The sequence below is a fragment of the Bos indicus genome, chromosome 5 (genome assembly GCF_029378745.1).
Source record: "Bos indicus isolate NIAB-ARS_2022 breed Sahiwal x Tharparkar chromosome 5, NIAB-ARS_B.indTharparkar_mat_pri_1.0, whole genome shotgun sequence".
Classification (NCBI taxonomy): Eukaryota; Metazoa; Chordata; class Mammalia; order Artiodactyla; family Bovidae; genus Bos; species Bos indicus.
Window position 1 is genome coordinate 114,859,698 of NC_091764.1, and position 24,620 is coordinate 114,884,317.

Below are 24,620 nucleotides of genomic sequence, written 5' to 3' on the forward strand. Positions count from 1 at the left end.
GGGACCACGGGCCTGTCTCTGCCTCGGACTCCCTCCACGTCACAGCTCCCAGCCCTCACACAGCGGCCAGACGCGTGTCTCTAAAGGCTTTGCAGCATCTCCCCTTGGACGTCAGCGTGAGCAAGGCCCAAATCAAACTCCTGGCCCCCAGCTCATCCTCCGGGGCCTTCCAGCTCAAGAAGTGGCAGCGCCTTCCTTCAGCGGCTCAGACCACAATCCGGGGAAAGCAGCAGAATGTGCGAGGACGCAAGGGGAGGAAGGGCGCTGGCCGGAGCATGACCCAGGGTCAGGGCGGGGGGCGTCGAGATGCCTAAGAAAGGGGCTACAGCCAACCAGGCAGGACCCCGGCTCATTCTGAGAGACAGGGGCCGCCCTGAGCAGAGCAACGTGTGGAGACCACTCTGCAGGGTCAGGCATTCAAGACAAATGGTGAAGCGAAAACAGTGGCTGAAGCATACATATGCTGCTGCTGCTAAGTCACTTCAGTTGTGTCCAACTCTGTGCGACCCCATAGAAGGCAGCCCACCAGGATCCCCCGTCCCTGGGATTCTCCAGGCAAGAACACTGGAGTGGGTTGCCATTTCCTTCTCCAATGCATGAAAGTGAAAAATGAAAGTGAAGTCTCTCAGTCGTGTCCAACCCTCAGCGACCCCATGGACTGCAGCCTGCACCAGGCTCCTCCATCCATGGGATTTTCCAGGCAAGAGTACTGGAGTGGGGTGCCATAATCATAAGTGTGTCTATTGTAAAATGGGAGCTCGGTAATAACCAAAATGAACCTCCAATTGGCAATCTGTGCCGGGAAGATGTTTCAAGCACAGTAAACTGGCTGCCCTGCTCCTGGGGGCTGGCTCTAACCACAGGGAGCTCCACACCTCCCCTCCCCTGGACTCAACATTGTTTCGTCTGCTGAGGTGTTTGTGCCTACACACTCTGGGGTCTCCACACCTCGGGGTCTCCACGTCCCAGGGTCTCCTCACCCTGGGGTCTCCACGCCCCGGGGTCTCCTCACCGTGGGGTCTTCTCACCTTGGCGTCTCCACGCTCCAGGGTCTCCTCATCCTAGGGTCTCCATGAGCTGTGGTCTCCATGCCCCAGGGTCTCCATTCCCCAGGGTCTCCTCACCCTGGCATCTCCATGCCCCAGGGACTCCTTACCCTGGGGTCTCTTCACCCTGGGGTCTCCACGCCTCGGTGTCTCCATGCCCCAGGGTCTCCATGACCTGGGGTCTCCACGCCCTAGGGTCTCCACATCCTGGGGTCTCCTCACCCTGGCGTCTCCTCACCCAGGGGTCTCTTCACCCAGGGGTCTCCATGCCCTGGGGTCTCCTCACCCTGAGGTTGCCTCACCCTGGCGTCTCCATGCCCTGGGGTCTCCTCACCCAGGGGTCTCCATGCCCTGGGGTCTCCTCACCCTGGAGTCTCCTCACCCTGGGGTCTCCTCACCCTGGAGTCTCCTCACCTTGGGGTCTCCTCACCCTGGCGTCTCCTCACCCTGGAGTCTCCTCACCCTGGGGTCTCCACGCCCTGGGGTCTCCTCACCCTGGGGTCTCCTCACCCTGGGCTCTCCTCACCCTGGGGTCTCCACAACCTGGGGTCTCCACACCCTAGGGTCTTCTTGCCCTGGGGTCTCCATGCTCTGGGGTCTCCCCACCCTGGGGTCTCCTCAGCCTGGGTTCTCCACACCCTGGCATCTCTACACCCCAGGGTCTCCTCACCCTGGTGTCTCCACGCCCTGGGGTCTCCTCACCCCAGGGTCTCCTCACCCTGGCGTCTCCTCACCCTGGCGTCTCCTCACCCTGGGGTCTCCTCACCCTGGAGTCTCTACACCCTGGCGTCTCCACGCCCTGGGGTCTCCTCACCCCAGGGTCTCCTCACCCTGGCGTCTCCTCACCCTGGGGTCTCCTCACCCTGGAGTCTCTACACCCTGGCGTCTCCACGCCCTGGGGTCTCCTCACCCTGGGGTCTCCTCACCCTGGGGTCTCCTCACCCTGGAGTCTCTACACCCTGGCGTCTCCACGCCCTGGGGTCTCCTCACCCTGGGGTCTCCTCACCCTGGGGTCTCCTCACCCTGGAGTCTCTACACCCTGGCGTCTCCACGCCCTGGGGTCTCCTCACCCTGGCGTCTCCTCACCCTGGGGTCTCCTCACCCTGGAGTCTCTACACCCTGGCGTCTCCACGCCCTGGGGTCTCCTCACCCTGGGGTCTCCTCACCCTTGGGTCTCCTCACCCTGGCGTCTCCATGCCCTGGGGTCTCCTCACCCTGGGGTCTCCTCACCCTGGGCTCTCCTCACCCTGGGGTCTCCACACCCTAGGGTCTTCTTGCCCTGGGGTCTCCATGCTCTGGGGTCTCCCCACCCTGGGGTCTCCTCAGCCTGGGTTCTCCACACCCTGGCATCTCTACACCCCAGGGTCTCCTCACCCTGGCGTCTCCACGCCCTGGGGTCTCCTCACCCCAGGGTCTCCTCACCCTGGCGTCTCCTCACCCTGGGGTCTCCTCACCCTGGAGTCTCTACACCCTGGCGTCTCCACGCCCTGGGGTCTCCTCACCCCGGGGTCTCCTCACCCCAGGGTCTCCTCACCCTGGCGTCTCCTCACCCTGGGGTCTCCTCACCCTGGAGTCTCTACACCCTGGCGTCTCCTCACCCTGGGGTCTCCTCACCCTGGAGTCTCTACACCCTGGCGTCTCCACGCCCTGGGGTCTCCTCACCCTGGGGTCTCCTCACCCTGGCGTCTCCTCACCCTGGGGTCTCCTCACCCTGGAGTCTCTACACCCTGGCGTCTCCACGCCCTGGGGTCTCCTCACCCTGGGGTCTCCTCACCCTTGGGTCTCCTCACCCTGGCGTCTCCATGCCCTGGGGTCTCCTCACCCTGGGGTCTCCATGCCCCGGGGTCTCCATGCCCTGGGGTCTCCACACCCTGGCATCTCCACGCCCCAGGGTCTCCTCACTCTGGGGTCTCCATGCCCCGGGGTCTCCTCACCCTGGCGTCTCCTCGCCCTGGGGTCTCCTCACCCTGGAGTGTCCTCACCCTGGCGTCTCCATGCCCTGGGGTCTCCTCACCCTGGGGTCTCCTCAGCCTGTGTTCTCCACACCCTGGCATCTCCATGCCCAGGAGTCTTCTCACCCTGGGGTCTCTTCACCCTGGCATCTCCACATCCTGGAGTTTCCTCACCCTGGGGTCTCCACGCCCCAGGCTCCCCTCACCCTGGGGTCTCCACGCCCCAGGCTCCCCTCACCCTGGGGTCTCTTCACCCTGGAGTCTCCATGCCCCAGGCTCCCCTCACCCTGGGGTCTCCTCACACTGGCGTCTCCACGCCCTGGGTCTCCTCACCTTGGGGTCTCCACTCCCCGGGGTCTCCACACCCTGGGGTCTCCTCACCCTGGGGTCTCCACACACTGGTCCTCTGCCCCATTTTGAAGCTAAATGGTCAGTTTATCAAACTGATCTTCTTTCCCACTTTAATGATCCTCTTTTACTTCCCTTGTGGCTCAGCTCGTAAAGAATCCGCCTTCAATGCAGGAGACCTGGGTTCGATTCCTGGGTTGGGAAGATCCCCTGGAGAAGGGAACGGCTATCCACTCCAGTGTTCTGGCCTGGAGAATTCCATGAACTGTATAGTCCATGGGGTCGCAAAGAGTCAGACACTACTGACTACTTTCACTTTCACTTTACTTCTCAACACAAAAACAGTTGAGGTCATTCTGCCCCTGCCTCTGTGTTTGAATGGCTGCTATTTCCCCCATCTTTTTCATTACAACTTCTGCATGCAACCCATGCCTCAGTCATGCAGAGCTGGGAGCTTTCCCAAAAGCCCATGGCCTGTCTGCCACCCACCTTGAATAAGCCCACTCTTCTATTTTTTGCTCCTTTCTTTTCCTGGCCAGCACATGCTAAGGGTTTAAGATTCCGTTTGGGGGTCACCTCCTCCAGGAAGCCCTCCTTAATGGTTTTCCTTGAGCCCCCACAGATGTACCAGTCCCTCTATGACAGCCAGTCACAATGTGTCTGAAATGTCTGTTGACCATCTGTCTTGGGCTGGACTGAGCTCCCTGAGCAGGGCTCCCAGTTTTCAGCCCCAGCTTTCAGCAGAGAGTCTGGCTTATGACATGAAAAGGCACAAAGCCTGTTTGGTGAGCGCAGGAGAGGAGTGGATAGGATGGCTGAAAGGACCCTAAATTCGCTGTAACTCAGGTTGTCATGACTTCCCGCCCCTCCCTGTCTTGTGAGGAGGGTCTCCTTACTTCTCCAATGTCTTTGAGGGGCAGAAGGCAGGCCTAGCAGAGTGTCAACAAGGGAGGGGAGGGGATTGCAGAGTTAAGTCCCTTCCCCGGAAGGGGAGAAGGGGCAAGTCTGGGTCTAGGAAGGAGAGCTCTGGGGCTGCAGGGCTCATACCTGCTGTGGCTGAACAGAGAGGAGGATGGGGCGGGGGGCTGGGTCCAGATAAGGCAGGCAGCAGGGAGGTCGTGATTTACCCGGAAGAACTCCTTCAGTCTCCGGGGGAACTGTCTCAGGCACTCTTCAGCAGTGACAAAGAAGCTGTCCACATCACCTTTGGGAAGAACTGGAGTCTGGGGTGGGGTCACTTCTGGCTCGTTCATCTTAGGATCTGAAACAGTGAATCAGGAGGCTTCTGTTAGTGGTGGGCGCACCTCTGTACTTCTATCTCAATGCTTAACTTCTTTGGTCCCCAGTCCTGTTAGAACTCTTGACAGTACTACGACTCTGTGACAGAACATGGCTTGAACTCTGTTCTGATCTTAGAAATGTCCCTGTCACCACAAGAAAAGCTTGTCCTCAGACCATCGGGGCCACCCTCTCGCTTGATGCGTTCCCACGTCTGGCTCCTCCGTCCTTGCTCTAGGGCAGGGATCACATCCTGCTTGTCTATCCCTTCATTACCAGAGGCAGAGAAGGAGGATTCCTGCCCGTTCTGTTTCCTAGAATCAGGTCCTCAACGCAGGAACGTGTAATTCAGTCACGGAGCAGGTTCTGCCCACGTCTGTGCTGGATGTTAGACTGGAGGCCTCCAGACACCTTCTGGACAAACCTTGGCCCTTTCCATGGCTCTAAGAGGCAGAGTCTCTCCTTGAGCCTGGTTTATGCACAAGGAGACCTATTACTATGTCCATTCTACAGACGAGGACATAGGGGTCCAAGTGCCCCGAGGTCACAGAGCTCACGGGCTGCTAACGCAGGCCCACTGGCTTCCAGCAGGTTGATGACTGAATGAGGCCATCTCTCTCTTCCCTGAAACGGAGGAAGGAAGTGTAACCTCAACTTAAAAACCAGCCCATTTCCCTGAAGTTGCAATGACTTGAATGTGGCCTTCTCTAAAGCCAGGCTGCAACCTCGGACTTGGTTTAGGACGCAACTCTCTACACATGCTGTAACCCCCTCCCTGATGTGGTCTGAGGGGTGAATGGCAGACAGGGCCTCTGGAACTCACGGGCAGCCTTTAGTCCAGCCTTGAACCTGACCTCTGCCTCGCCTGCACCTGGGTCTGGAGTGGCCTCTCCACCCCGGGTTTGCTATGCCTAGTGGATAACATCTCCCCCTGGTGCCTGATCCCCTCTGCCTTGCCCACCCCCAACCCCCATGGCCTGGAGCCTCCATCTCCCCACCTCCAGCATCTGGCCATGTGTTGGGGGGACTGATAGGGGACAGAGGAGTTGGGGAGAGGGGGAAGAGAGGAAGCTGCAGGGCGAGGTGCCCACTCGTGACAGGCCCCCTGCTCTGGAACCTCAGGAAGTCACTGCTCACTCTAGGCCCCTGATTTCCTTGCCTCAGTGATGGATGCACCAGGGCACCGGAAGCACTCACTAAGATAAATGCGGGTTCCTTTCTTTTTATTGCCTCAAAAAGTCAAAGCGTATAGCCAAACAAAGTGTCAAAATCCTAAAATTCCACAGCTTCTCATGTTGTCTTTGGGGTAGCAGGTTGCAGGACCTCTCTCCTTTAGGATCAGCAAATGATATCTGGTGGGGGCGCTGGATGGGACCTTCCTCTTTCCTGGCGAGGAGTCACGGCTGCCAGCTCCTTGAGTGAGACCACTGCACTATCCAGTCTTCGCTCAGACCAACCCCGGGGGAGGACAGCACAAAGCAAGTAGGGGTCTGGGTTCTGCCCTGTCCAGCCTGCAGTGCTTTCATATAATCTGTGGACTCGTGGATATATACACGGGATTTCTGCAGCTTTTCCGGAGGGCTTATTTGTCCATCTAAACTTCAGTAAGAGTGGAGACAAGGGAGGAGAGAGACGACAAGGGCTGAGAAGCTGAGAAGCGTGCTGGTCGTCCATCTGCCGGGTGTGTGGCTGGGAGAGCAGAACAGGGGCAAGGGGCAAATGGGAGGACCCAGGCGCTGAGCAGACTGCACTGTGGACCATGAGTCCCCTGACAACCCTGCGGGGCAGGGGGAGGGGAGGGACAGGGCCAGTGGATCTGGGCCAAGTCACTGAATCTTTCAGCACCTCTGGGTCCAGGAAGGACACAGTCCCCGCTGGTGCACAGGTGGCTCTGATGACCGATAACCAGCATCTACTTTTAGGAGGAAGACCTTAGAGGACGCGAGGTATGACTGGAGGAGCACAGGCTTGGGAGTCAATTTTAGAAACCATTTGTGCGCTTACTATTTGTAGAAGGCTCTGCCAGACAAAATTTGGCACTCACAGTGCAGCTGAGTGGGGGTAAAAAAAAAAAAAGGCCGAAACACGGATAAAATTAAACAAGAGTGTCTGTTTCAGTCTTAGGACGCATGTGATTTCCACATCTCAGCTCACACTACTTCAACCCCAGTGGCCTTGGGGCCCCATGCGGAAGGACCCGTGGGGCCCTGCGTGGGAGCCGGGTTTGTACTTGGCTGTTAGCTACCTTCGAATCCCGCTGCAAAATCAAGATAACTCATCCCTTCTTTCTTATATCCTAATTTTGTGGTCAACAGAGCGTACTGATCGTCATCCATGGGCATTCCATAATCTTCTAGGACCTGACAAGGAAGACAAGTGAAGGGGAAAGGTTGTTAGGTGGTTTCGGGTCTTTGCTGGCTGAGCCCTCCAGCCCTGCGACGAGCTCATCACCACGGCCTCTGCGGGCCAGCCTGGTTGTTACTTGTCTGCTCCCACCCCCAGCTTCCCACGGGCAGGGCTGGGTGTCCTGGGGCTGGGGCCCTGGGCAAGGCTGGTTGGTTGAGTGAGAGAACAAAAGTGCAGGCGGGCTCCCAACCTGGCCCAACCTGGCTTTGGTCAGCCTGGCACGCAGGCTGCAGGCATCGCTGCAAGCCTTGTCACTGGCTGTACCGTCCAGGTGTCCAAATTCACATTTGCTGTGACAGCAGCAGCTTTCGAGTTTCAAAAGTTAGGTTCATATATATTCACATACATGCCAGGAAACACGAACAGAGTAGAGTAAAGCAAGGGGATTTGAGGACAGAAAACTAGAATTTTGATCGGAGTTTCATCAGTTTAAACTATAAGTTACTATGCTTTTTGTGGGGGATCCACGGACACCTGCTTTCCTCTCCTTGTGTGATCCACTCACTGAAAGTTACCCAGGATCCCTTCACTCCACCACACATAACCTACTGTTGACCTACGGTCTCTCTTTTGTGTGGGTGGCAGGTAGGGGCTGGGGGTGCAGCAACTGAGAACACATACTTCCCTGCATTGCAGACGGAAGCAGAATCCCCTAGATGACTCTGCCCAGGAGGAACTGATGGTCTGGGCTGTTCTAGGGGCAGGTGACGTTGGCAGCCCTTTGCTGAGAGCCAGTTAGTCAGCAACCTGGACAAAGCTACCTGCCCGGAGGTGAATGCCCCCGAAGGGATGCCAGAAGCGGGACAGAAGACAGCACCCCTGCCTCTTGCGAAGTGTTCACAATTTAAATGAGAAAACATGGCTTTCCTTCCAGAAAAGGACACTGAATCATAATTCAAAATGTGTCTGTGCATCTAAGGACCAAAGATACCCAGGATGACTGGACTCTCCCAGGACGGACACAGGAAGGCTGTATGGAGATGGGTTAGAATAAAGGCTCTGCCTGAGTGTTGCGGGGTGGGGAACACACAGACAAGATAAGACATGGTGCTGATCAGGGGCTGTGGTGGCACAGGAAGCCAGAAGGTAGAGAGCAGAAGAATAGTGGGGTCAGTGCTACACAGACTGCATTCTGTGGAGGAAGCTGAATGGGGGGGAGGGAGCAGGAGGATGGGATGAGATAGAACCCATCATCACCATGACCATCATCACCATCACCATCATCACCACCACCACCACCACCACCATCACTATTACCACCATCACCACCATCACCACCACCATCACCACCACCATCATCACCACCACCACCACCACCACCACCATCACTATTACCACCATCACCACCATCACCATCACCACCACCATCACCATCATCACCACCACCATCACCATCACCACCATCATCACCATTACCACCATCACCACCATCACCACCATCACCACCAACATCACCACCACCACCACCACCACCACCACCACCACCACCATCACCACCATCACCATCACCACCACCATCACCATCATCACCACCACCATCACCATCACCACCATCATCACCATTACCACCATCACCACCATCACCACCACCATCACCACCACCATCATCACCACCACCACCACCACCACCACCATCACTATTACCACCATCACCACCATCACCATCACCACCACCATCACCATCATCACCACCACCATCACCATCACCACCATCATCACCATTACCACCATCACCACCATCACCATCATCACCACCATCACCACCAACATCACCACCACCACCACCACCATCACCACCATCACCATCACCACCATCACCATCACCACCATCACCACCATCACCATCACCATCGCCATGATTTAGCAGTGCTTATCAGTAACCTCAGATATGCAGATGACACCACCCTTTTGGCAGAAATGGAAGAGGAACTAAAGAGCCTCCTGATAAAGGTAAAAGAGGAGAGTGAAATAGCTGACTTAAAACTCAACATTCAGAAAACTGAGATCATGGCGTCCGGTCCCATCACTTCATGGCAAATAGATGGGGAAACAATGGAAACAGTGACAGACTTTATTTTCTCGGACTGCAAAATCACTGCAGATGGTGACTTCAGCCATGAAATTAAGACACTTGCTCCTTGGAAGAAAAGCTATGACCAACCTAGACAGCATAGTAAAAAGCAGAGACATTACTTTGCCAACAAAGGTCCATATAGTCAAAGCTACGGTTTTTCCAGTGGTCATGTATGAATGTGGGAGTTGGACCATAAAGAAAGCTGAGCACCAAAGAATTGATGCTTTTGAACTGTAGTGTTGGAGAGGACTCTTGAGAGTCTCTTGGACTGCAAGGAGATCCAACCAGTCCATCCTAAAGGAAATCAGTCCTGAATATTCATTGGAAGGGCTGATGGTGAAGCTGAAGCTCCAATACTTTGGCCACCTGATTCAAAGAGCCAACTCATTGGAAAAGATACTGATGCAGCGAAAGATGAAGGTAGGAGGAGAAGAGGACAACAGAGGATAAGACAGTTGGATGGCATCACCAGCTCAATGGACATGAGTATGAGCAAGCTCTGGGAGATGGTGAAGAACAAGGAAGCCTGGTGTGCTGCAGTCTACAGGGTCGCAAAGAGTCAGACATGACTGAGCGACTGAACGATGCCTATTACATGCCAGGCATTGTCCTGAGGTCTCTACAGGTATTAACATCTCATTTAAGCTGTGAGAAAAGCACTCTTACTAACTCCATTTTAAAGATGCAGAAACTGAGGCTGTGAGAGTTGCCCCAGACACATGATTAGGTAGGGACAAACCTGGGATCCAAACTCAGTTCTTCTTCTTGACCGCTGTGGTGAGAGCCACTGCTGGGAAAGGCCACTGGCCTCCAGACAAAGAGAGCATGTGGAAACAGACAGGAATACCAGTAGCGAGTGGGGGAAGAGCTCTTCTGTGGGGTGCTGGCCCCCTACACGGATCCAAGCAGACCAATAGGCAGAGGCTGACCTGGTCTCCACAGAACACCTCGCGATGCCCTCGGGACACCCGAGAGGGGGAGCTGCCAATGAGTGGGTACGAGGCCACCTGCCATTCCCCGTGTCCCAGGAGGCCGTCAGGAGACAGATTCTCCTCGGTTCCCGGGGTCTGACAGGTGGCGCCTTCCGCCCCGGCCACCGCAGGCTAGAGCAGTAAAATATAGACCCACTTAGCAGCACCAAGGTGCTCACAGCAGCAGGGCAGCCACCGGCTCCTGCTTTGTGCTCCCCTTTCCAGCGTGTGGGCCAGGACCCGGGAGCGGGCCTCTCTGGCCATCTATGTGAGTAATGAGCTGAGTGTGACTGTGGCTCGCTGCGTTTGCACCTGCCCAGTTGGTCAGGCCCTGGCCGTGGCTGGGCTTGTGTGCGTGTTGAAGTAAACAGGCTGCGGGTCGGGCTTGGTGCAGGACTGGGAGCAGAGAGAAAGGAAGGGGGGATGCAGGTGTTACGGTGTTGCCTGGGGGCTCGGCGGAGGCGGGGAGCAGTGCTGGATGCCCAGACTACCCCGAGGGCCCGCCTGGGGACCTGGGCAGAGTGCGTGGCTGGGGACTCTGGCGGCTCTGCGCCATCTGCACATACACCCGCCCGCCCCGCTCTGCGCGGGAGTCTGTCCCAGCTCGGGACGGGGCAAGCATTCAGACAGCCCTCAGCAGCGGGAGCTCTGAAATGGAGAGGTCGGTGGCTTTCTTTGAAAAAAAAATAACTTTATGTTTTCAAAACAATTACACATGAATTATTCATTGCAAATTCCTCCTGCTCAGTCCTTTCATAAAAACATATGTAATGGATGGTAAGAAAATGTCTGTAGGCAAATGTTTCCACAGCCTGGAGGGGTGAGAAGCCTGGGGAGGCTGGGCGTGCCATAGGCAGCCTGTCCTGAGGTTGTAGGCGTGCCATCCCCGAAGGGCACAGAGTGCCACCGAACATGCAGTGCGCAGGAGCGCAGTGCCCAGAGAGGCGCGAGGTGTTCACCAACATGAGCGTCTCTCAAGCCTCCCCTTGCGCCACTCATTCCTGGGATGAATAGGGCCACCGATCAACTAGATTTATCGCAACCCGTGGAGGCGATTTATAACACAATGTAGGGCTAAACTGCAACATGTATAAAACCGACCGTCACGTGGTTAAACACACTGAAGTCTTGTCCTTTGGTCTTTCCTAGGAGGCGTTTTCCTTAGGAAAGTTCCTCAAAGAAGAACGAACTGTGACTGGCACGTCCTGACTCTCCGAATCGTCACTTCTGCCGTTCCTGGGACACCACTTTGATCGGGGACTGCTTCTTTATGAGCGCACACCACCATTCTGAGGAATCCTTGCCGGGCTCCCCCAGTGAAGACAGGGGTGCCCTGGTAGGTGCCCAGTAACTGGACGGTGACTGAGTGACTCAGCTTTTCCAAGTCCTGCTCTTGCACAGCGGCCTTTGCTTTGGGGAAACCTACACTAGTCTCTGTGTGAGGAACACTTGTTGGCCGTGACTGGGGCATCGCTTTTGTGGTGGCTGAATCTAGGGGGTAGAAGAGACAACCTTAATTTCTCACAGTCTATTCAGTAATACTGAAGCATGCCACCCGAAATGTGGGAATCTTGCAACCATGGAGATTCCTACGCTGCCCTGTCCTTCGAGCCAGAGCTCTCATTTTTTTACATCTATGCCCCACAAGACAAGGTTAAAACATCTGCTTTAAGCACTCAAATGCATTTTTAACTGAGAAACAATAGCCTTTTATATTTAACTGAAGAGTAAAATTGGACCATTTCCCATGTTTTTTCTTCCTTCGTGATCATCTGAGTCTCCATCTATGGTATCGAATTCCTTCAGTCCGGAGAACTTCCTTCAGCACTTCTTAGAGTGAAGACCTGTTTGCAGTGAATGATCTCCGTTTGCTTTTTCATCTGAAAACACCTTTATCTCACCTTCATTCTTAAAGGAGATTGCACTGGATGTAAATTCTTGGGTGAGGGGTTTCTGTTGGTTTTAGTTTCCGCTGTCCTTTCAGCAGGGTGAAGTTTCTGTCCCACTGTTCTCTGGCCACCATCATTTCTGATACGAGGTGACGGTCTTTCAAATCATCGTTCCCCTTTTACCATGCTGTCTTTCGCGTGCTGCTTTGAGGTCTATCTCTTTGATTTTGGTTTTCAGTTTATCTACGATTTTGTTCTTTATATTTATCCTACTGGGGGTTTTCTGTGTTTCTTGAATTTACACATGTAAACTTTTCAACAAAAAATTGGGAAATTTCAGCCATTACCACATATGTCTTCTTCCTTCTGTGACTCCGATTATATCCATGTGAGACCTGATGTGATTTCACACATCCCTCAACTGCTGTCCTTTTTCTTTTCGAATCTTTTCCTTTCTCTTCTTCAGTTTGTGTAACTTCGGTTGATGTGTCTTCAAGTTCCCTGACTCTTCTCTTGTTATCTCCATTCTGTGGTTAAGCCCATCTGGTAAATTTTTCTTGGTGAATTTTTATTTCAGATATTTTATTCTTTAGTTCTAGAATGTCCATTTGGCTTTTTTCATAAATTCTACTTCTCTGCTGAGATTTCCTGTGTTTTCATTCGTTATGAGTATACTTTCCTTTGCATGACTGAGCATAGTTTTAATGGTTAAAAATTTCAAGTGCTAAGTCTAACATCTGGATCATCTCAGAGTCTTTGCTCTTGAGAAAGGTCACACTTCCCTATTTCTCCATATGTTGAGTAAGGTTGGGTGGGCTTCCTGGACACTATGAATATTGTGGTGTGTGGAGGTTCTAGATCCTGTTACATTTTGTTTACCTGTTTGAGTACGCAGTAGACTTGGTTGCACTCTGTCTGCTGGGCAGCAGTTTAAATCTCAGTTTGGCTCTTTTATCCTGAGCCAGGCTCCTAGCAGTCTGCCCTGCTTTTGTATCATCGGGGTCAGCCAGAGATTTGGGGAAAATTTATAAACAGAGCTTAAGGCATCTACATTCTGGCTCTGTCCTCTACAGAAATCTCCCTTTATTCCCCAGTGGCATCAGTCACTCGGACCTCCCTCTGCCCTCTGGTTCTTCAGGCTGGAAAGGCTGCTGGTTTTCTATCAGTACTTTATCTACCTTATGTGGCACCAACTTCAGCCTTCACTCAGATGAGAAGCTGAAAACATGGGAACATTTCCCCATGCTATTTCCATTTCCAAGAGTTGACTCCTCTCCAGAATCTGGTTGCTTAGTTTCATTCTCCAGGACCTTCGGGTACTTTATTTAGCTATTTATTCATTAATTTACTGACTCGTTTAACATTGTCCAGCGTTCACAGTTACGTCTCTAGGAAAGTTGGTCTAGTAGCAGCTGATTCACTCACAGGAGAAGCAGAACTCCCTGATGCGATCACAGCTCGGACCAGCACAGCAAACGCCTTCCCAGCCGCCCACCTGCAGCGATAATGCTCTTTTTTGAGTGTCCACAGCCCCTCCGCTTGCTTCTGTTGTAAGCAGTCCCTCAGGCACTCGACAAATAAACGCCTGTTGGATGGAGAAGTCACCAGCACTTATTTTCCACCTCTGTACCCCCAGGGCATACAGTAGGTGCTCAGCAAATGCCGAATGACAAGAGGAGGCAGGGGCGCCAGCGTAGGGGAACCCTGAATGCTCTCCCAACTCCTGTTACGTGCTAAGCCGCTTCATTTGTGTCCAGTTCTTTGTGACCCCAGTGGATTACAGCCCACCAGACTCCTCTATGGAATTTTCCAGGCACGAATACTGGAGAGGGTTGTCATGCCCCTTTTCCAGGGGATCTTCCTGACCCCGCGACCAAACCCATGCTTCTTACATCTCCTGCACTGGCAGGTGGGTTCTTTTACCACTAGTGCCACTTGGGAAGCCCAACTCCTACTGCACGTCGGGGTGAACCTTTCACCTGATGTGAGAGAGTCCACGTGAGGCAGATATGAGTGGCAAGTGGTCATCTAGCCTTGGCTAGGTAGTAGCTAGACTACCCAGAATACTGCTAGGCAGGACAAGAAGACATTGTCCCGGGAGGCAGACACAAGGAAGCAGGAGGAAAGGGAGGCGGGCTTGGAACTGCAAGGTTGACTTGTCCTTGAGACCTGAACTACAGAAGCTTCAGACTTGCAAAGGTGCACGGCTCTGGTGCCCGGTCAGCCATGATCTTTAGGTTCCTCCCTTAACCCTGCACTTAGTCATGTTCTCTGCAAACTGTCAGTCTGGGGGACCAAGGGAAAGACTCGTGTTTACACTCCAGCTTACACAGAAGCCAGAGACTTAAAGACCAAGATGCAAAGTGAAGGCAGAAGTCGGGTGCACAGACCTGGAGACTGCTAGTTCAGCCATTCCTCCCCACCTGGAGATTCTCCCACCTGTTACTTGTGAAGGAACCAATGAAGGTTCTGGGTTTTATTTTTAATGAATAATATCACTTCAACTTCTTGAAATACACATTCATAGTTAAAATGAAACAGGCAAAAAAAAAAGCTTCTCTAGAATTTCAGACTTACTCTATCTCCCCACCCTCCATTCCCTATCCCAAGAATTTCTGCTCTTCCAGCCCCTCCCAACCCTTAGCTGCCTCAGTCATCAGAGGGTAGAAACAATCAGAGAATTCAGTCGTCAAGACGACCTGATCACACGCAAATCTGCTATGAGGGATTAGAGCACCAAGGCTGGAAAAGAGTACGGAACTTTCAGATCAGATGTGTACTCAGATAGAAAGCCGAAACTCTTTTGGCAAATGTTTCCGTGAATATTCAGGCACACAATCTGACTGTCCACGTGGCCCCAGCAAGCAGGGTGTTCACAGCTGATGCAAACCCACCTGAGAGGCAATCACGGTGCTGCCGCCCACAGAGGCCACAGTGCATTCAGTTTGAGAGGCTGTTGCCTGTTCCGAGTGCCGTTCAAGTGACGGGTTTCCTTTTAGTTTCTCATGTGACAGGAATATCGTGAAGAATGAAGGACGCTCCCAGGGTGTGGAGCATCTCAGATAAAGGACACCGAGCATCTCAGTGTCCTGGTGTAAGGACACCGATGGCAGGGACTGTTCTGGAGACAGGGACTCAGAAGTGGGATCTGAAGCTGGGGAGCGTCTCGAGCACAGTCCCAGCATCAACGGCCCAATGACAAGACCCAGGGCCGACTTCAGAGCAGCAAACAGGACTCCAGGGGGTAATGGACGCTTCACAAGTGTCACCGAGAAAGAGAACTGACTGAAGATATACCAGGTGCGGTCATGTTACTAAGTGACTTCCACACACTAGCCTTTTTTAAGCAGAGCAACAGCTCCTCAACAGAAATAGGACCAAGTCCATCCTACAAAGGAGGAGATCAAACTTTAGGACGGCTAAGTAAAAACAACCGTTTGCCAGAAAGAGCCGCTGTGAGTGGTGGAGCAAAGGCTTGAACGCATGTGGGCCTGACACCATGAGATATCACTGTCTCCTGACTCCGCGGTGGGAGAGCCTGGAGCGTGTCAGCTGCGGCATTTACAGGTTCACTTACATACAGATGAGGAGCCTGGAGCCCAGAGACACCAGCACCTGTCCCCGGGGCTGGGCTTGAGCACAGAGACACGTGAGTAACTCCAGTGGGGGTACTGCCCAGGGATGCTCAGTAACCGTGACAAATAGCCCAGCGCTGTGGCTGAGTCTAGACTCACCACTCCCCACTGCAGCGAGCTGCCCGGCAGTCTGGGAGGACATGGCTGAGACCGGGTCTGGGTGCTCCGTGAGGCTTTGTGGCCCAGATGTTTGGGGCAGGTTGACAGCAGGGACAGAGGCTCTGTGAGCCAGCTACCGCGTAACAATCATCCAAAATGCGGTGGCCAATGACAAAACAAACATTTGTCCTTGAACCAGTGGGTCTGTGGCTCAAGCGCAGTTTGGCTCATTTAAGATGGCCTTGGCGGGAGGTTCCTGGTTCAGTCTGCAGGGTGGCTGTAGGCCCGTTTCACGTGCATTCACTCTGGGGACCACGCGGATGGGACAGCAGCTGCCCCGGGGAAGTTCTTCTAACAGCCGATCGCTGGAGCCCAAGGCCATGCTGGACCCACAGCTGCTGCTTAGGCTATCTCAGCCACACTCCGCGTCCAGCAGCACTGGGTAAGTACCCCCTGAGGTACTGGAGAGCAGAGAGGGAGGGCCATGAAGAGGGGGTGAAGGACAGCAAGTGCATGAACTCTGAGGTCCTTTCCAGCTCCGTGAGTCCATGGATCCTGTATATTTGGTGGCAATGCTATGACCTCTAGAAAGATACCACTATCACAATCCAACCACTCTCCCAAATCTAGACACGCTTAGCCCTTAGGGGAGATCCCTGGTCCAGATCCAGTTCCACCCAACCCATGGGTGATGGTGCTGAAAATGCTTCCAAAAACAATCTATCCCCCCATCTTCTGGACCTTCGAGACACACTGAGGGTTTGATAACCGCAGTCACCAAGCTGTAAACCAGTGGGGCTTTTTCTCTCCTTTCCTGATGCAGGCGTGATGATGACAATGAAAACAGTGACAATATGATTTGGTTTAGTGGAGTTTTTTAAACTATATTATCCCCCTAGAACAACAAGACTAAAATTGTGTTTAAGGCTCAGAGTGAAAAAAATGCTGAGCCTAAACGCGACCTTCAGAAATTGTAAAAGAATAAAAGACAAGGTGACCTGACAGCTTCCAGTAACAAGGAGGTTCCCGGGGTGACTTGCAAATGGACCAGACACGTCTAACCTTGGAGGCAAGCCCCCAGAACGTAGAGTGCTGTTTTGCACACGTGTAAAATCTTCGCACATTCCACGGGCAAATGAATCCGGCACTTTGGTAACAAGCTGTGAAGACTGCAGCTGAAAGCGGACAAGCCATTTCTCCTTCAGAGGAGACTGTTCTTCAGTCCCGGAATCATGTCTGTTGTTCAAAGGGCAGGTGAAGACAAACCACGGGGCCCAAAGCCGAGCACAAGGTCAAGGCGGCGGGAGGAGCTGCCACTGGGCGGCCACACCCGCCTCTGGGCCTGACTTTATTTCTCCCTTCTCAATTTCAAAAGCAGATACGTTTTTAACATATAAACTTAACGCAAGTCCAATTATGATCTTAATAATGCATTTGGGAGGTAACTCTATATGGATAGAGTTTATATGGAAAGATTTAAATCTGGCCTGAGAGTAGCCAAGAAAATACAAAAAGGAAAAAATAAGGAAAGATCTGTTTTACTAAAATAAAAAAATTACATTGATATAGAAAAAGATGTATAGAACTGTGCAACAAAATGAGAATTTTCAGATGTATGCCCTAGTATAATGAGAATTTCACAAACGACACAGGGAAAATATAGAAGAGCCTCATTTTATACAGTACAAAAAAAATTAACTCCATATGGATTAGGAATTCATATTTAAAAAGTAAAGCAGTAAAAAATTCTCACAAGAAAGTCTAGATTATCTGTAAAGTATGAGAGGGAGACCCGGAGGGACCAGGGAAGAATGGAAACTTATTAAGCAAGACTAGAATTTATCTTTAATGAAAAAAAAAGAGGAAAAAAGAATGGAATATAGATATATTGGGTTGTACAAAAATCTTAAAACACTTTAATGGCAAAAGATATAATAAAACAAAGAGACGAATGATAGGTTTTATAAATATATTTGTAGTGCGGAAGACAGAGAGCTAATACATTATTAATTAATTCAAGAGCTATTGGGGGACACCTATATTGGAGACACTATTCAAGCCATCAGGAACTCAAAGGTGAGCAAAGATCGAAACCCTGCCCTCGGGTGCCAGGCTCCACTGAAAGGGTTAACCTACGCTATTGAGTTGCTTGTGTCCCCAGAAAGATATGCTTAAATCTTAACCCAGTTTCCTGCACATGTGACCTTAATGAAAACAAGGTCTTTGCAGATGTAATCGAGTTCCCATGAGGTCATACTAGACTGGGCTTCCCCGATGGCTCACCGGTAAAGAATCCCTCTGCCGATGCAGGAGACACAGGTTTGATCCTTGGGTCGGGAAGATCTCCTGGAGGAGGAAATGGAAACCCACTCCAGGATTCTTGCTTAGAAAATTCCATGGACAGAGGAGCCTGGCGGGCTACAGCCCATGGGGTCACAAAGGGTCAGACGTGACTGAGTGACTGAGCAGGCACGCACGCACACGCTGGATTAGGGGTGAGCCCAAGTCCAAGGACTGGAGTCCTTATGAAAAGAAGGGACTCTGGAGAGTGAGGACAACACAGGTGAAGTCTCAGACACAAGCAAGAGGCCAGAGGTCAGTGTGAGGGCAGCTTAGCAAGCCGAGGGCAGCCAGGGACCGCCAAGCCAGCAAGGCTGGGAGCCAGAGTCGGCAGGGAAGGGCCCTCACACAGAGAAACCGTGGCAGGCTGCAGGACTCTGCGACGCCCGGGTTTCAGGCTTCTGGCCCCAGCACTGTGAGAGAAGAGATTTCTGTGGTCCCAGCCACCCAGTTTGTGGTGATTTGTTACAAATTCCTAGGAAACGACTACACGCGTATTGGCTCATTTAATCCTTATCACTATCCTACAATCCCTGGAGAAGGAAATGGCAAACCACTCCAGTATCCTTGCCTGGAAAATCCCACAGACCGAGGAGCTTGGTGGGCTGTGGTCCATGGGGTCGCAGAGTCCAGCATGACTGAGCGACTGACACAGACTATCCTACGAGGTAGCTACGAAAACGATCTCCGCTGAGGGATAAGGAAACTGAGGCACGGAGACGTCTGCCCAGGGTCACACAGTTGTTAGGCAACAGAGCTGGGATTTGACTCCCGGCACCCACTCCGGGATTCTGGTCTGGAGAATTCCATGGACTCAAAGAGTCGGACATGACTGAGCTTTGACTCAAAGCTTTTCACTTTGAGACTTTGAGTGTGGCTCAGAGTCAGCCTTTGAGACGAGATCAGGTGCATACAGGGTGGTATGGCCGTAGGCAGAGTTTTAAAACGCAATTCTCCAATGCTCCAAAATTGACTGGGTTCATTCCAAGAATACTGAGTACTTACTTTACGCTGCGCCCTGTTTCAGATGCTTGGGACAGGGCAGAGAATAAAAAGGACACAGGTAACTGCCCAAGTAGCAGGTCCACCTCAGGGAGGAGGGCAGGGCTGCAGGGGGCTGGGGGAGAGAACCAGGCTGGAGCTGATGCAAACCAGAGTGTTAGGGAAGAGCTGTGGCAGCCAGGGGCTGGGGTGGGGTGGGGGCGGGGTGAGGGCAGAGGCAGGGGTGGGTCAGACTATAGGCTGGGGTCAGATTAAGCAATCCTACCCCAGGGAATCCGTTCCATGGAGATGAAAGCATCAGTACATAGAGATACATAAATAATGACTGTTTGAAGAGGGGAAAGAGAGAAAAAGAAATGAATGCCCATCAAAAAGGGAAGGGTTGCTGTTCAGCTTGCAGTTCTTTGCTTCCACTGAGAACAAACAGAAAGCCAGACAAAAGACAGCAAAACATCTGTCTGACATACAGACAGCTGCTGAGACAGATCAGATCAGATCAGTCGCTCAGTCGTGTCCGACTCTTTGTGACCCCATGAATCGCAGCACACCAGGCCGCCCTGTCCATCACCAACTCCCGGAGTTCACCCAGACCCACGTCCATCAAGTCAGTGATGCCATCCAGCCATCTCACCCTCTGTCGTCCCCTTCTCCTCCTGCCCCCAATCCCTCCCAGCATCAGAGTCTTTTCCAATGAGTCAACTCTTCGCATGAGGTGGCCAAAGTACTGGAGTTTCAGCTTTAGCATCATTCCTTCCAAAGAAATCCCAGGGCTGATCTCCTTCAGAATGGACTGGTTGGATCTCCTTGCAGTCCAAGGGACTCTCAAGAGTCTTCTCCAACACCACAGTTCAAAAGCATCAATTCTTTGGCGCTCAGCCTTCTTCACAGTCCAACTCTCACATCCATACATGACCACTGGAAAAACCATAGCCTTGACTAGACAGACCTTTGTTGGCAAAGTAATGTCTCTGCTTTTCAATATGCTATCTAGGTTGGTTATAACCTTCCTTCCAAGGAGTAAGCCTCTTTTAATTTCATGGCTGCAGTCACCATCTGCAGTGATTTTGGAGCCCAGAAAAAGAAAGTCTGACACTGTTTCCACTGTTTCCCCATCTATTTCCCATGAAGTGGTGGGACCAAATGCCATGATCTTCGTTTTCTGAATGTTGAGCTTTAAGCCAACTTTTTCACTCTCCACGTTCACTTTCATCAAGAGGCTTTTGAGTTCCTCTTCACTTTCTGCCATAAGGGTGGTGTCATCTGCATATCTGAGGTGATTAATATTTCTCCCGGCAATCTTGAGTCCAGCTTGTGTTTCTTCCAGTCCAGCGTTTCTCATGATGTACTCTGCATATAAGTTAAATAAACAGGGTGACAATATACAGCCTTGACGAACTCCTTTTCCTATTTGGAACCAGTCTGTTGTTCCATGTCTAGTTCTAACTGTTGCTTCCTGACTTGCATACAAATTTCTCAAGAGGCAGATCAGGTGGTCTGGTATTCCCATCTCTTTCAGAATTTTCCACAGTTTATTGTGATCCACACAGTCAAAGGCTTTGGCATAGTCAATAAAGCAGAAATAGATGTTTTTCTGGAACTCTCTTGCTTTTTCCATGATCCAGAGGATGTTGGCAATTTGATCTCTGGTTCCTCTGCCTTTTCTAAAACCAGCTTGAACATCAGGAAGTTCACGGTTCACATATTGCTGAAGCCTGGCTTGGAGAATTTTGAGCATTACTTTACTAGCGTGTGAGATGAGTGCAATTGTGTGGTAGTTTGAGCATTCTTTGGCATTGCCTTTCTTTGGGATTGGAATGAAAACTGACCTTTTCCAGTCCTGTGGCCACTGCTGAGTTTTCCAAATTTGCTGGCATATTGAGTGAAGCACTTTCACAGCATCATCTTTCAGGATTTGAAAGAGCTCAACTGGAATTCCATCACCTCCAGTAGCTTTGTTCGTAGTGATGATTTCTAAGGCCCACTTGACTTCACATTCCAGGATGTCTGGCTCTAGGTCAGTGATCACACCATCGTGATTATCTGGGTCGTGAAGATCTTTTTTGTACAGTTCTTCTGTGTATTCTTGCCATCTTTTCTGAATATATTCTGCTTCTGTTAGGTCCATACCATTTCTGTCCTTTATCGAGCTCATCTTTGCATGGAATGTTCCTTTGGTATCTCTGATTTTTTTGAAGAGATCCCTAGTCTTTCCCATTCTGTTGTTTTCCTCTATTTCTTTGCATTGATCGCTGAAGAAGGCTTTCTGAGACAACAAGGGCTCAAAGGGACACAAGTCGGAGTGGAGGGGGAGCCTCAGAACTCGGAAGAGAAGGAGGTCACAGACCCATTCTGGGAGCAGAGCCAGGGTTCAGGACCGGGGCCGAAGGCCCAGGTAGGCGGTCACTACCAGCAGAGAGAGAGAGACACGCAGAGTGCGTGGGACTGCAGAGACCAGAATCAGAGGCTTCACTTCTCAGCTTCCTGGTGAGAAGGGGAAACAGAAGACCCTGATACTGTCAGTGTTCCCCTCGAGGCACTTGCTGAATTCAGAAGCCATGGGTGGGGACTGACAGAAGGCTAAGGAATCAAAGCAGAAAACCTCAGAAAAGCTGAAGGGATTTTTTTTGGGGGGGTTACCTTTTTGAGTCCTGAGGAAACTAAGGTTAGACAGAGTTCAGGACTTCTCAGGGATGAGGGCTCAAAGAGTAGCCCATTCTCTGAGTTAGAAGAGCTCCCCAGTGGCTCAGTAATAAAGAATCCACCTACTAAAGCAGGAGACACAGGAGAGGCAGGTTAAATCCCTGGGTCAGGAGGATCCCTTGGATAGGAAATGGCAACCCGCTCCAGTATTCTTGCCTGGAGAATCCCATGGACAGAGGAGCCTGGCGGGTTACAGTCCATGGGGTCGCAAGGGGTAGGACACGACTGGAGTGACAGCACACAGGCATCAGTTCAGTTCAGTGCAGTCGCTCAGTCGTGTCTGACTCGCCGCGACCCCATGGACTGCAGCATGCCAGGCCTCCCTGTCCATCACCAACTCCCGGAGCCTGCTCAGACTCATGTCCATCGAGACGATGAAGTCATCCAACCATCTCATCCTCTGTTGTCCCCTTCTCCTTCTGCCCTCAATCTTTCCCAGCATCAGGGTCTTTTCCAAGTAGTCAGTTTTTTGCATCAGGTGGTCAAAGTACTGGAGTGTCAGCATCAATCTTTCCAATGAATATTCAGGACTGATTTCCTTTAGGATGGACTGGTTGGATCTCCTGGCAGTCCAAGGGACTCTCAAGAGTCTTCTCCAGCACCACAGTTCAAAAGCATCAATTCTTCTGCGCTCAGCTTTCTTTACAGTCCAGCTCTCATATCCATACATGACCACTGGAAAAACCATAGCTTTAACTAGATAGACCTTTGTTGGCAAAGTAAAGATGTCTCTGCTTTTTACTATGCTGTCAAGGTTGGTCATAGGTTCTCTTCTAAGGAGTAAGTGTCTTTTCATTTCATGGCTGCAGTCACCATCTGCAGTGATTTTGGAGCCCCCCAAAATTAAGTCTGTCACTGTTTCTATTGTTTTCCCATCTATTTGCCATGAAGTGATGGGACCAGATGCCATGATCTTGGTTTTCTGAATGTTGAGTTTTAAGCCAACTTTTTCACTCTCCTCTTTCACTTTCATTGAGAGGCTCTTTAGTTCTTCTTTACTTTCTGCCATAAGGTTGATATCATCTGCATATCTGAGGTTATTGATATACTCTTGATTCCAGCTTGTGCTTCATCCAGCCTGGCACTGTGCATAATGTACTCTGCATATAAATTAAATAAGCAGGGTGACAATATATAGTCTTGATGTACTCCTTTCCCAATTTGGAACCAGTCTGTTGTTCCATGTACAGTTCTGACTGTTGCTTCTTGACCTGCACACAGATTTCTCAGGAGGCAGGTCAGGTGGTCTGGTATTCCCACCTCTTGAAGAATTTTCCACAGTTTATTGTGATCCACACAGTCAAAGGCTTTGGCATAATCAGTAAAGCAGAAGTAGATGTTTTTCTGGAACTCTCTTGTTTTTTCAATGATCCAACAGATGTTGGCAATTTCATCTCTGGTTCCTCTGCCTTTTTAAAAAAATCTTTGAAGACTACAGGCTAGAAGGGAGTTTTTTTGGCTGGGTGGTTGATTTTGTTGTTGGAGTGTTCACACGCCACAGGGCAACTAAGCCTGTGTACCATAAGCACTGAAGCCCGTGTGCTCTGGAGCCCATGCACCACACGAGAGAAGCCCCCCACAGTGAGAAGCCCAAGCACCGCAACTAGAGAAAGCCCATGCACAGCAGTGAAGAGCCATTCTAGCTAAACATAATAGCAATAAATTAATTGAAAAAATTAGTCCAGGCGCAAGCATACAAAAATACAAGATGGAAAGAAATAGCAAAGGTAAACATACAGATACATATGATATCTTATTTACCATAAAAATAGCATCCCATGGGATTCAGCATCGAGGTAAAATTTAAATGCATGACAATAGTAACATAAAAGATAGGAAGGGGTGAATGAAATTATTTTTATATCTAGCCTTGCTAGAGAAGTGGTAAAAATAACAGCATATTTAAGTACATACAATAAGACAAGGATTCATATCAAATCTCTCGGGCAGCCTCTAAAGTCTGACAGAAGAACATACACACCAGTAGGCTGATAGAGGGGAAAACGGAATGGTAGAAATAGTTAAATAATCTAAAAGAAGGTAAGATAGGAAAGCAAAGAATACATGGAACAGTTGGGTCAAACAGAAAAAAAAATAGTAAGATGATATTCATAGATATAAAATCAACTCTGTGTGCTTATGTGCTCAGTCATGTCCAACTCTCTGTGACCCCATGAACTGTACCCACCAGGCTTCTCTGTCCATGGGGTTTCCCAGGCAAGAATACTGGAGTGGGTTGCTAGTTCCTTCTCCAGTAAAATCAACTCTATCAGTAATTAAATGTAAAATGAAGTGACTACTGCAAGAACAAGACTAAGGCTGTCACAGTCTGTTTTTTAAAATATCAGCTATATGCTGTCCATGTGAGACAATTTAAATATAAGCACCCAGGAAATTTGAAGTAAAAGGATAGGAAAAAATATGCTATGCTAACATGAATCAAAAGAAAGCTGAAGTAACTATATTATTATCTGTCTAAAATAGACTTGAAGGCAAGTAGCATCACTCTATATCAAGAGAGTCATGTCATAATGATAAAGAAGACAATTCACAGGAAGCTTCAGCAATTCTGAGTCTATGTGTACCCAAAAATTTAGCTTCAAAGTGAACAAGGCAACAATCAACAGAACTAAACAGGATCTCACTAGACAAATCCACAATCAGTTGGGAGACCTCAACACATTTCTCTCAATAGCTAATGGGATGAGCAGGCAAAAAATTGATAAGGAGACAAAAGGTCTGAAAAACACAATTAATAAAATCAACTTGGTTGACCTACTTAGAAAACTAAAGGTCCGTGATGGAGTACACATCGTTTTCAAGTGTTTCTGGGACATTTACCAAAATTGTCTCTATACTGGGTCATAATCCAAGCCTCAG

The 24,620-nt window shown here is 50.8% G+C and overlaps 1 protein-coding gene across 5 annotated transcripts in view; it reads right to left on the minus strand.

Annotated features, from left to right (window-relative positions):
* The window catches only part of EFCAB6 (EF-hand calcium binding domain 6), a 253,339-nt gene that overhangs the window by 86,774 nt on the left and 141,945 nt on the right, over positions 1-24,620 (minus strand). For all 5 annotated transcript variants that reach the window (XM_070790542.1, XM_070790543.1, XM_070790540.1 and 2 more), the window contains 2 exons: positions 6,870-6,984; positions 4,474-4,607 (listed from right to left, as the gene is read on the minus strand). In XM_070790542.1, the coding sequence (XP_070646643.1) occupies positions 4,474-4,607; positions 6,870-6,984 (249 nt within the window). The remainder of the gene's footprint in view (positions 1-4,473; positions 4,608-6,869; positions 6,985-24,620) is intronic.